Source organism: Nomascus leucogenys, chromosome 7b, assembly GCF_006542625.1.
Source record: "Nomascus leucogenys isolate Asia chromosome 7b, Asia_NLE_v1, whole genome shotgun sequence".
Classification (NCBI taxonomy): domain Eukaryota; kingdom Metazoa; phylum Chordata; class Mammalia; order Primates; family Hylobatidae; genus Nomascus; species Nomascus leucogenys.
The window spans coordinates 71,808,223-71,820,686 of record NC_044387.1 but is presented as its reverse complement, the minus strand read 5'-3'; the positions used below and the strand labels follow the sequence as shown (position 1 = coordinate 71,820,686).

General features: G+C 41.6%; 1 protein-coding gene across 3 annotated transcripts in view; it reads left to right on the top strand.

Annotated features, from left to right (window-relative positions):
* SH3D19 (SH3 domain containing 19) overlaps nucleotides 1–12,464 on the top strand; it is a 202,895-nt gene that overhangs the window by 165,515 nt on the left and 24,916 nt on the right. For 2 of the 3 annotated variants that reach the window (XM_030816235.1, XM_030816236.1), the window contains exons 10-11: nucleotides 7,148–7,209; nucleotides 8,510–8,774. In XM_030816235.1, the coding sequence (XP_030672095.1) occupies nucleotides 7,148–7,209; nucleotides 8,510–8,774 (327 nt within the window). Of the gene's footprint in view, nucleotides 1–7,147; nucleotides 7,210–8,509; nucleotides 8,775–12,388; nucleotides 12,458–12,464 lie in introns of all 3 variants that reach the window. The other variant, XM_030816234.1, reaches the window with a different exon arrangement.

Genomic DNA, 12,464 nt, shown 5'->3' with positions numbered 1-12,464 from the left:
TTTTGCTGTTATGATGTTTGAGTTTCTTTTGTATTCTGGATGCTAATCCCCTATCAGATGAGTAGTTTGCAAATATTTCCTGCCGTTCTGTAAGTTGTCTTTTCACTCTGTTGTTTCCTTTACTGTGCAAAAGATTTGTGGTTGATATAAGCCCATTTGTTTATTTTTACTTTTGTTGCCTGTGCTTTTGAGGTCTTATTCATAAAATCTTTTTTAAGACCAATGTCCTGAGGTGTTTTCCCTGCTTTCTTCTAGTAGTTTTATTGTTTCAGGTCTTAGATTTAGGTCTTCGAGTTGAGTCTTATAAAGAGTGAGTGAGAGGGTTTAGTTTCATTCGTCTGCATATGGATATCTAGTTTTTCTCCAGCGCCATCTATTGAAGAGACTATGCTTTCCCCAGTGACTGTTCTTGGCACTTTTGTCAAAAACCAGTTGGCTGTAGATATGTGGATTAATTTTTGGATTCTCTATTCTGTTCCATTGGCCCGTGTGTCTGTTACTATGCTAGGTCCATGCTGTTTTTGCTACTACATCTTTGTGTAGTGTATTTTAAAGTTGGTAGGTGATGCCTCCACCTTTGTTCTTTTGGCTCAGGATTGTTTTGACTATTCAGGGCCTTTTGTGGTTCCGTACAAGTTTTAGGATTTTTTTTCCTATGTTTGTAAAGAATGTCATTTGTATTTTAATAGGGATTGCATTGAATCTGTAGATTTCTTTGGGTAATATTCTCATTTTAAGAATATTAATTCTTCTAATCCATGAATATAGAATGTCTGTTTGTTTGTATACTTTGTATCTTCTTCCATTTTTCCATTGGTGTTTTGTAGTTTTCCTTGTAGAGGTCTTTCACTTCCTTAGTTAAATTTATTACAAGGTATTTCTTTTTGTAGCTGTTGTAAATGGGATTGCCTTCTCAATTTCTTTTTTTAGCTAGTTCTGTTTCATGTATAGAAATGTTACTGATTTTTGTATATTAATTTTGTATCCTGCAACTTTACTGAATTCATTTATCAATTCTAAGAGGGTTTTTTTGGTAGAGTCTTTAGGTTTTTCTAGATATGAGATCACACTCTTTTTTTGAGACGGAGTCTCACTCTGTCGCCCAGGTTGGAGTGCAGTGGCACGATTTCGGCTCACTGCAACCTCTACCTCCTGCATTCAAGCAGTTCTCCTGCCTCAGCCTCCCAAGTAGCTGAGACTACAGGTGCGCACCACCATGTCCAGCTAATTTTTTTTGTATTTTCAGTAGAGACGGGGTTTTATCATGTTGGCCAGGCTGGTCTTGAACTCCTGACCTCAAGTGGTCCATCCGCCTTGGCCTCTCAGAGTGCCAGGATTACAGGTATGAGCAACCACGCCAGACCACAATCATTTTTTTTAAATGTCCATATGGCATATGATCTTTAAGGCTTGTTTTAAGAGAAATTAACTTTTAAAGTCTTTGAACCAAATTTGCAGTTCAAATTTCATCATGGTTTTACATTGTGCAGTAACTATGCTTATTATACAGGCAAGCCCACCTAATCATCTGGCGAAGAAAAATTTCTTTGAAGGAGACATTAAATTAAATTAGCCAATATCAAGTTAATGAGATTTTCCTGAAGAATGAATTAAAATTTAGTGATCACTTGTGATTTTCAAAGTAGCTGGTAATAAACTTTTATTAAATCTGGGCCAAGAAAGCCCAAAAGAGGATAGTAGGGTTCCTACCATACTAATGTTAAATAGGAAAATCCCAAATTCCCTTGGAGGAAAAGTTGCTTGAGAAGGTTACTGGCTTCTACTCTGAAATGGTTATAAAAAGGAGTGAGAGGGTGATGAGTAAGTAAAACATCATTCGTTAATGTCCATTATACGTAATGTCCATCATATGTAATGGACTTTGTAAACTATAAAGCTCTATTGAAATAGTATTGGGGTGCACAGTGGCTCACACCTGTAATCCCAGCACTTTGGGAGGCCAAGGCGGGCAGATCACTTGAGATCAGGAGTTTGAGATCAGTCTGGCCAACATGGTGAAACCTCATCTCTACTAAAAATACAAAAATTAGCCGGGCATGGTGATGCACGCCTGTAATCCCATCTACTTGGGAGGCTGAGGCAGGAGAATCGCTTGAACTCAGGAAGTGGAGGTTGCAGTGAGCCGAGATTGCACCACTGCACTCTAGCCTGGGCAACAGAGCAAGACTCGTCTCCAGAAAAAAAAAGAAATAGTTAGTATTATACAAAAATGAGCCAGGTATGGTGGCACACACCTGTAGTCCCAGCTACTCAGGAGGCTGAGGCACGAGAATTGCTTGAACCCGGGAGGCAGAGGTTGCAGTGAGCTGAGATCGCGCCACTGCACTCCAGCTTGGGCAACAGAGCAAGGCTCTGTCTCAAAAAAAAAAAAAGAAAAGAGGCCGGGTGCGGTGGCTCACACCTGTAATCCCAGCACTTTGGGAGGCCAAGGCAGGTGGATCACTTGAGGTGAGGAGTTCAAGACCAGCCTAGCCAACAAGGTGAAACCCCATCTCTACTAAAAATACAAAAAATTAGCTGGGTGTGGTGGTGCATGCCTGTAATCCCAGCTACTCGGGAGGCTGAGGCAAGAGAATCACTTGAACCTGGGAAGCAGAGGTTGTGGTGAGCCGAGATCACGCCATTGCACTCCAGCCTGGGCAACAAGAATGAAACTCCATCTCAAAAAAAAAAAAAGAAAAGAAAATTAGCCAGGTGTGGTGTTATGCGCCTGTAATCCCAGCTACTTGGGAGGCTGAGGCAGGAGAATTGCATGAACCCAGGAGGAGGAGGTTGCAGTGAGCTGAGATCGTGCCACCGCACTCCAGCCTGTGCAACAGAGTGAGACTCCATCTCAGAAAAAAAAAAAAAAAGAAAAGAAATAGTTAGTATTATTATGTTTAGTGCTAAGCAGTCCAGAAGCAACTTCCACATTTTAGAAAAACAAAAAAAAAGGAAATTATAGTAAATTAAACCATCTGGAGAGATAACCATATTCATAATTGTGTTTGTACCTCACATGACAACATGAGGAAAATCCTGTCCTGCACTGTTTATAAAGGGAGTCGGAACATTCAGTACTGTACTATAATAAATGCATACCATAATAAACACACTGAGTCTGAAGGAAGAAGAGATGAAGAATCAGACTACAAGTTAAATGATTTGCCTGAAGTCACACATATAGATTTCTGGGACCTGAAAGTCGATCTGTGCCTAAGAAATCCCTTTTTTTTTTTTTTTTTTTTTTTTTTTTTGAGAATTACAATTACTGAATGAATTTTGGAACAGAGGCCGTAAAGACTTAAAGGTGTGGGCCAGACACGGTGGCTCACGCCTGTATTCCCAGCACTTTGGGAGGCTGAGACAGGTGGATCACCTGAGGTCAGGAGTTCAAGACCAGCCTGACCAACATGGTGAAACCCCATCTCTGCTAAAAATACAAAATTAGCCAGGCGTGGTGGAGCATGCCTGTAATCCTAGCTACTTGGGAGGCTGATGCAGGAGAATCGCTTGAACCCAGAGGTGGAGGTTGCAGTGAGCTGAGATTGCACCACTGTACTCCAGCCTGGGCAACAAAGCGAGACCCTGTCTCTAAAAAATAAAAAAAGAAGTGGTGCTAATTCTTGGAGAAAAATGATAAGAAACATATGGAGGCCACTGTAATTCCAGTAGACAAGAGTGTGGTCTTGGGAGAAATACCTGTTTTTTAAAAAAATATATAGCAGCCGGGTGTGATGGCTCATGCCTGTAATCCTAGTACTTTGGGAGGCCGAGGTGGATGGATCATGAGGTCAGGAGTTTGAGACCAGCCTGACCAAAATGGTGAAACCCCATCTCTACTAAAAATACAAAAATTAGCCGGGTGTGGTGGCACGTGCCTGTAATCCCAGCTACTCAAGAGGCTGAGGCAAGAGAATTGCTTGAACCCGGGAGGCGGAGGTTGCAGTGAGCCAAGATCCTGCCACTACACTCTAGCTTGGGTGACAGAGCAAGACTACATCTCAAATATATACATATATATATATATGTAGCAAAAGGCTAGGCACAGTGGCTCACCTCTGTAATCCCAGCACTTTGGGAGTCCCAGGCAGGTGGATCAATTGAGGTCAGGAGTTCCAGAACAGTGTGGCCAACATGGTGAAACTCCATCTCTACTAAAAATACAAAAATTAGCCGGGCATGGTGGTGCATGCCTGTAATCCCAGCTACTCGGGAGGCTGAGGTGGGAGAATTGCTTGGACCCGGGAGGCGGAGGTTCAGTGAGCTGAGATCATGCCACTGCACTCCAGCCTGGGCAACAGTGAGACTCCATCTCAGAAAAAAAAAGAGAGAGAGAGAGAGAAAAAAAAAATAGCAAAAAACTGGGGAATTATTTTTAAATTGGAATATTATTCCAGTGCAGATGAACAAAAAGATGGAATCTGCAGAGACGATACAAACAGGAAAACCAACTTCACCAGAAACTAAAATGCTTGTCCAAAGACATTAAAAGCCAGAGTTCAGGGATATCAGAGCTAGAGAAAAACTGCCAAAAAGCAAATGCAGAGAGCCTTGAGATTGTGTGGAATACCCACGAGGAGGAAGTCCCTAATCAGTTATCTTGCAAAGACTCAGCAGAACCTGGGCATAAACCCAGACTTGAGCAAGCACTGAGACAATGGCTACTGCAAGAACTGTCTCCTTCTCTCAATATTTGGAGTGTGTCAGATACAGCAGTGCCTTTCCGAATGTGCCTAACATCCCTAAAGAATTTGAATGTGCTACTCTTTTTTTCTGATTTAAAATTTTCTTACTGTTGCAAATTAAGAAATTAAAAAGATGTTTAAGATTTCCCATAAAAATACCACCACCCAGGAAAAACTATAGCTAATATTTGGTACAAAATTAGGGTCATATGCTGCGCATTTATTACAGTACATCATCTGCATCTTTCCATGTCAAATTTATATATTTACTTTTTAAATTTTCTTTATCAAGGTATCTAACAATTATAGTTTTAAGAAAAGCAATTAAAATTTCTTCCTATCTGCTAGAGTTTGTTTTAATTTTAAAGGTAGCCAAAGAAATAAACGCATTTTTCAAGCACCATGCAATATTTGCCAGGAAAAATATAGGCAGCAGTGTAATTATAAGGCATGGATTATGTTCTGGAATACTGCAGGGTTTATGAGCTGGTTACTTGCTTCACTACATTAACTGAACTCGTTAGTGAAACCAAGTTTTAAGGGCAAGCTTAATTTGTTTTTTGAAATGGGATTTTATAACATTGAAACATGTTTAAATGATCACAGTTATTGGCAATTAATCATTTGGTATTTAAGGAAAAGGTTATAAATATTCGGTATAATTTAAAAATCATTAAAGTGAGTTTTGGCTCATTTATAAGAAGGAGAAAAACAGTCTGAAGTAGCCCAAAGATTCCCAAGCTTTAATTAAACATCCTTTACAAAAAAAAAAAGCAGTGTAATTTAAAGGGTCATCATTTTTTTTCTTATGACGTTTTGGGGAAATATTATTTCCTGAGTGTGTTGGGGACTTAGAAAGTAGGAAAAGTGGAAAAAAACAAAAAAACACAGAATTAGAAGAATTTAGTGAGGGACTGGGTGTGGTGGCTCACGCCTGTAATCCCAGCACTTTGGGGGGCCAAGGCGGGTGGATCACTTGAGGTCAGGAGTTTGAGACCATCCTGGCCAACATGGTGAAACGTCATCTCTACTAAAAATACGAAAATTAGCCAGGTGGGGTGGCACACGCCTGTAGTCTCAGCCACTCAGGAAACTGAGGCAGGAGAATCACTTGAACCTGGGAGGCAGAGGTTGCATTGACCTGAGATTGCATCATCGCACTCCAGCCTGGGGGACAGAGCAAGACTCTGTCTCCAAAAAAAAAAAAAATTTGTGAGGGCTTTTTCCCCCTCCCAAAAAACAGAAATTTTGGCTTTGAGATCCTTTGGCTTCCCACTCAACAGAAGATCTGTAAATATTCTCCACGTATTACCTTCATTTCCCAACCCTTGGGCTATAACATGTTCAGAAAACCCGTTTAAATGGAACAGTTTGACCCTTCCCCTACAGAAATCTTCCTATTAATCTCCACACTTCCAGTTTCTCTCATCTACCATTAGGATAAAACATTCCAACTGTGCCTGTCTTTTATTTTTCACATTATTCTCCTTTACTCTTTTCCTCTTTTCTATAAAACTCTTTTTAGCCCATCCAGCCCCTTTGCTGGAGTGGTACAAGCACACTGCTTTCTTGGACCTTAACTATTTCTCCTTACATACCTTCCTCTCAGACCATCCTGCAAGCTGCTTTTACGTTCCCACCTCCTTCTAGTTCAAAACCCACTGCAAATTGTTGAAACCAAACAGTGATGAGATAAGATCTGCCTATTCAAAGCAAAACCAACTAATAACCATCCCACTTACTATGTGTTTAAACTTAGGAGCAGTATGTTTCTTATGTGTGATCATGGAATGAATAAAGAACATATATATATATATATGTATGTATTTTTTTTTTTGAGACGGAGTCTCGCTCTGTTGCCCAGGCTGGAGTGCAGTGGCACGATCTCGGCTCACTGCAACCTCTGCCTCCTGGGTTCACGCCATTCTCCTGCCTCAGCCTCCCAAGTAGCTGGGACTACAAGTGCCCACCACCATGCCCAGCTAATTTTTTGTATTTTTAGTAGAGATGGGGTTTCACCGTGTTAGCCAGGATGGTCTCAATCTCCTGACCTCATGATCCACCCACCTCGGCCTCCCAAAGTGCTGGGATTACAGGCGTGAGCTACCGCACCTGGCCAAGAACATACATTTTTAAATTCTCTTCAGGGCCTGCTTAAATTTTCCCTTAATATCTCATGAATCTACTGAGTGCATGACCATGCAGTACAATTGCTCAGGCTGTGGTCCGCAACAGGAGACTGGTTTCTTCCTGTCAGTGTTTTCACTTGTATTAGGACATGAATAATTTAGGCAGAAATAAGTTAATAATGTTCAAGGCTGAAAACTCTTTTAAGCTACTTTCTATAATTCAACTGCATTTCTACTTGTAGATCCAGCCAAAAGGTTGTCCAGAATTTCTCTTGACAAGTTCTTGTTTCAGATTAACCTTAACTAAAAAGCATTCTCTGCTACTTGCAGGAATCCAACCACCCAGGTCAAACAGGAGGTTTTGTGCGAGGACCCCCAAGGTTGCCACCGAGGTAAGTAAATGTGGGAAAAGTTAGAGAAAAATTAATGACTCAGAGACCCAACTCTCTTTTTTATCACCAAGATTGAGTGTTGTTGGCCTTGGATCTTTTTTTAGAGATAAAATAATCTCACCAATTCACCCAGGCCCCTAATCCACAGTCTGCTTCTAATGGTAGGTTGTGGGAATCTCTGCTCCCTTTTTAACACAGTTCAACTCATAGAGCATTTATTTCCTCAAATAAATGAACAAGACTCATTTCTGAACTTAAAACAGCTCCACTTCTAGAATATACGTATACATGCACACAGATACCCTCCTGGTTAATAGACTGGTTTTTGGCATTTCCAAAGGAGACTGGCTTTGTGAGCTCAGAGGTGACTGCCTTCTGAGTTCCAGAGCTATTCAAATAAAGGGCTGTAATGCTATCAGAAGACATTATTACTATGTTGAAATTTATTTATTTGTTTATTTTTTTGAGACGGAGTCTCGCTCTGTCACCCAGGCTGGAGTACAGTGGCGCGATCTCAGCTCACTGCAACCTCCGCCTCCCAGGTTCAAGCGATTCTCCTGCCTCAGCCTCCCAAGTAGCTGGGACTACAGGCATGAGCCACCATGCCCAGCTAATTTTTGTATTTTTAGTAGAGATGGGGTTTCACCATGTTGGCCAGGATGTTCTCGATCTCTTGACCTCATAATCTGTCCACCTGGGCCTCCCAAAGTGCTGGGATTACAGGCATGAGCCACCACGCCCAGCCAAAAATTATTTCTATCATAGGGATTAAGGAAAGGCTTTTTCAAAGTAATAGTTGTCCTATCCTTTCAGAACTAGCTTTCCTTATATTAATCTAAATTAGAATTTTAATAGTAACACCTATAACATGAATATTAGGGGATTTTGATGTTCCTTTTCTAATCATGTACAAGACCCCAGCACACATACATTGTATCTTATTATAAGCTTTTCATCTCAGACTTTGGTAGAAAGTGCTTAGTTTCCAGAAATAGTCATGATGTGTTTAAGAGCAAATGGGACCTTAGAGAGCTCATGATAGTAAATGCTTGTTTGTCTTGAACTAATGAATCTCTAGCACAAGATGTGAGGAAGCTGGAACATCATGGCATTTCCTCTAATAATGTAATGTTTAATGCAGCAGTCGTTTGCTCAAAAATAGCATACCCTGCATGTTTCAGTAAATTGTATTCCACTAGCAGAAAGCTCTGTGTGTGTGTGTGTGTGTGTGTAAGACAGGACAGAACAGAATTTAATACTGATCAAAACACTGACTCGTGGCTACTACATTGACTTTCAGACCTGTGAATGGAAAAACCATCCCAACTCAACAGCCTGCAACCAAGGTGCCCCCTGAGAGACCACCTCCTCCAAAGCTTTCTGCAACCAGAAGATCTAATAAGAAACTGCCTTTTAATCGATCCTCTTCTGACATGGATCTTCAGAAAAAACAAAGTAACTTGGCAACTGGACTCTCAAAAGCCAAGAGTCAAGTTTTTAAAAATCAAGATCCGGTGCTACCCCCTCGCCCCAAACCAGGACACCCTCTCTACAGTAAATACATGGTAAATTTAGCTTTTAAAAATGTTTGTGGTCAAGAGGTGTGCCCTAACGTATATATAAGATTCATTATTCCTTAGAAAAAGATGATGGAACAAATGTAGAATTGTCCCTTGACACCAAGAGTGCTTTAGATGAGTAGGCCATAATAAATTCTAGGTCTTGGTTGGGCACAGTGGCTCACACCTATAATCCGAGCACTTTGGGAAGCTGAGGCTGGTGGATCAGCTTGAGGCCAAAAGTTTAAGACCAGCTGGCCAATGTGGTGAAACTCTGTCTCTACTAAAATTACAAAAAATTACCCAGGCGTGATGGCACAATCCTGTAATCCTAGCTACTGAGGAGGCTGAGGCATGAGAATTGCTTGAGCCTGGGAGGCAGAGGTTGCAGTGAGCCAAGAATGCACCACTGCACTCCAGCCTGGGCAGCAGAGCAAGACTGTCTCAAAACAAACAAAACACCTAGGTCTTTAAAGCAGGGTTTCATTATTAGGAGAAATGTAGGGAAAGGGGAGAGAAAGCAGGGCAGGCCAGGCTTGCAACTTGCTGCCCGGCTGGACCAAACAAATTCTGAAAAACCTGACCCAGTGGGTTTTACTAATGGGAGTAACTCTGACAGATACTATAGTTTATATCCTTTGTTTTTCCTTTCATTTAAGAGAGAGAGTGTCACTCTATCACCCAGGCTGGAGTGCAGTGATGCAATCATAGTGCACTGCTGTCTCGACCTCCTGAGCTCAGGGATCCTCCTGCTTCACACTCCTGAGTAGCTGGGGCTATGGGAACATGCCTCCACTCCTGGCTTATAGTTTATATCTTGATATAGTTTATATCTAATAACTCCTTTTCCCCTTGAGTAAATTTTAAAATGAACTAGAAAGTTCTTACTAAGATGGATGGTTTTTCCCTCATTTTCCCCTTTTGTAAGCCCAATAATTATCATGGTCCATTTAATAGTTACCAGTTAGAAGTTTTCATCAATAGTTGAGATATTGATTTTGTTCTCTTTTAATATTTTTCTCATCAAATGACCTAAACCTTTGCCTGCATTTCCCACAGTTAAAAAACAGAGTTGCTGGGTGGTGGCTCATGCCTGTAATCCCAGCACTTTGGGAGGCTGAGGCGGGTGGATCACTTGAGGTCGGGAGTTCGAGACCAGCCTGGCCAACATGGTGAAACCTCCATCTCTACTAAAAATACAAAAATTAGCTGGGTGTGTTGGCACATGCCTGTAATCCCAGCTACTCCAGAGGCTGAGGCAGGAGAATTGCTTGAACCCGGGAGGCAGAGGTTGCAGTGAGCCGAGATTGTGCCACTGCACTCCAGCCTGGGCAATAGTGAGACTCCATCTCAAAAAAACAAAACAACAGCAGCAACAACAAAAAAACAGAGTTGATGTGTTCTCTACTTTGATCAGGTTAACCTGAAAAATGTAAAACATAAATGATAAGGAGGCCGGGCGCAGTGGCTCACACCTGTAATCCCAGCACTTTGGGAAGCCAACTGCTTGAACCCAGGAGATGGAGGTTTCAGCGAGCCAAGATCATGCCACTGCACTCCAGCCTGGGTGACAGAATGAGACTCTTTTTTTAAAAAAATAAAAAATAAAAATGATCAGGAGAGCAGGACTGCTTACACTTTTTAACGATTGAATGACAGAGTAGCTTGTAACAAGAACAGCAATTAATAATTCTATATTGTGTTACATTTCCATCATTGAGCCAGGAATTATTTTTTCTTTAAGCTGTTCAGGGTTTTTAAAAAATCCTCCTTAGAGAAGGGTAAAGACAAATAAGAAGGAGGCAGTATATTCATATATATTAATATTCACTTAAACTGATAAAACTTTAATTTCTAAAACCCAGGGTTGTTCTTTGGGATAGATTACTTAATTAATAAATAACAGTAGTTGATGTATATTGAGTACTAATTATGAGCCAGGCGCTGTTTGAAGCACTTTATGTATATGTTAAATAGCTTATTTATTCCTCACATCAACCTTGTGAGGTAGGTATTATTATCCTCCTTGAACAAGTGAGGAAAATAAGAAACAGAGACATAAAGTAACATGCCCAGGGTTGCAAATCCAGTTAATGGTGAAGCAAGGTTTGAGAACAGGTCAGCTGGCTCTGACACCTGCTCCTAACCATTATGCCAATCGTAGCCTCTACTTGATTTGGCCATTTTGTTAAGAGTCCTTTCTCAAGGGGAACCAGATTTCACGTTTGGTTCTTGTCACGCACATCTGTGTGAAGAGACCACCAAACAGGCTTTGTGAGAGCAACAAGGCTGTTTATTTCACCTGGGTGCAGGCGGGCTGAGTCCAAAAAAGGAGTCAGCAAAGGGAGACAGGAGTGGGGCGGTTTTAAAGGATTTGGGTAGGTAGTGGAAAATTGCAGTTAAAGGGGTTTGTTCTCTTGCAGGCAGGGGCGGGGTCACAAGGTGCAGGGTAGGGAGATCAGGAGACCCATTGTTCCGGGGAGGAACATAACAAGGTGGATTGATTAGTTGGGGTGGGGCAGGAACAAATCACAATGGTGGAATGTCATCTTTTGTGGTTCTTCAGCTGCTTCAGGCCATCTGGATATATACATGCAGGTTACAATGGCTTAGCTTGGGCTCAGAGGCCTGACAGTTCTTAGCATAGTCGTATAATGTCAATAGAGCATTTTTTAAAACTCAATACATTCAAAATGACAGTATATACAGAGCTGTATGTCTCATTACAAAATAATTCTTCAAATCTTTCATTTATTGCATGCCTACAGTACCATTAAATTGCTAGCCAGGAATCTGGGTACATTGGAAGCCCTAGAAATCTGACAAAGATGTTGGGAAACGGCACCACCAAGCCAGCTGTACAGGGCCACATCCTTGCACTGTGGATCTTTGCTCCTGGGTGACCCAAGGCCTAGGCAGCCTTCTTCCCATGTTGGATGTGAGCTTGTGTGATTGCATTTCCTGGGTATGCCTTTTATATAGTACAGACCCTCTGATGTGCACTCATCAGCTAAAATTTTCCAAAGCAGGGAACAGAGCCCCCCTGGACAAGGTCCAGTACAGATGTAAAAACCATTCTAAGATCAGACAGAGCTGAGTGGACCAGGAAGTGGCTGGGATCAGGCCATGAAATGGATTTAAGTAGACACTTGGTATCAGAGAGACTCTAGGAGAAGAAGAGCTTCAAGGTCAATGGAAACAGGCAGGCAGTACACGGAGGGCTCCAATCACTGATCAGCCTTCACAGGCCACCATTGTAAGAACCCTGAGTTAAAGAACTGGCTGTGAGGTCAAGTGCTGGGTGTTTCTCCTTCAAACCCCCAGGGGACTTGGCAGATCTTGTCCTGTAGAACGGAACTTCCTGGTTATGGTCATTAAGGGAATGTTATAGGCTGTGTTTAGCTCTTGTGGTTCTATGGGCCCAACTCCAACTCCCAAGAGCCTCTTAACATCCATGAGAAATGGCAGGCCCCATTGATCTAGAGTGTGATAAAGCCAGGTGAGTTTAGCTGCTGCAGAAGGTGCACTTTAGGCACACACATGCCAAATTCCTAAATGATCAGCAACTTAAGAGGAGGTTATTTGATTGTGAATAAGCCTTTTATTGGTTTACATTTAAGCTGTCTGTGCCTCATGGAATTGCCAATGAAGATATTGTCTCGCAAAACCCCGGAGAACTCTCTTGTAAGGTAAAGT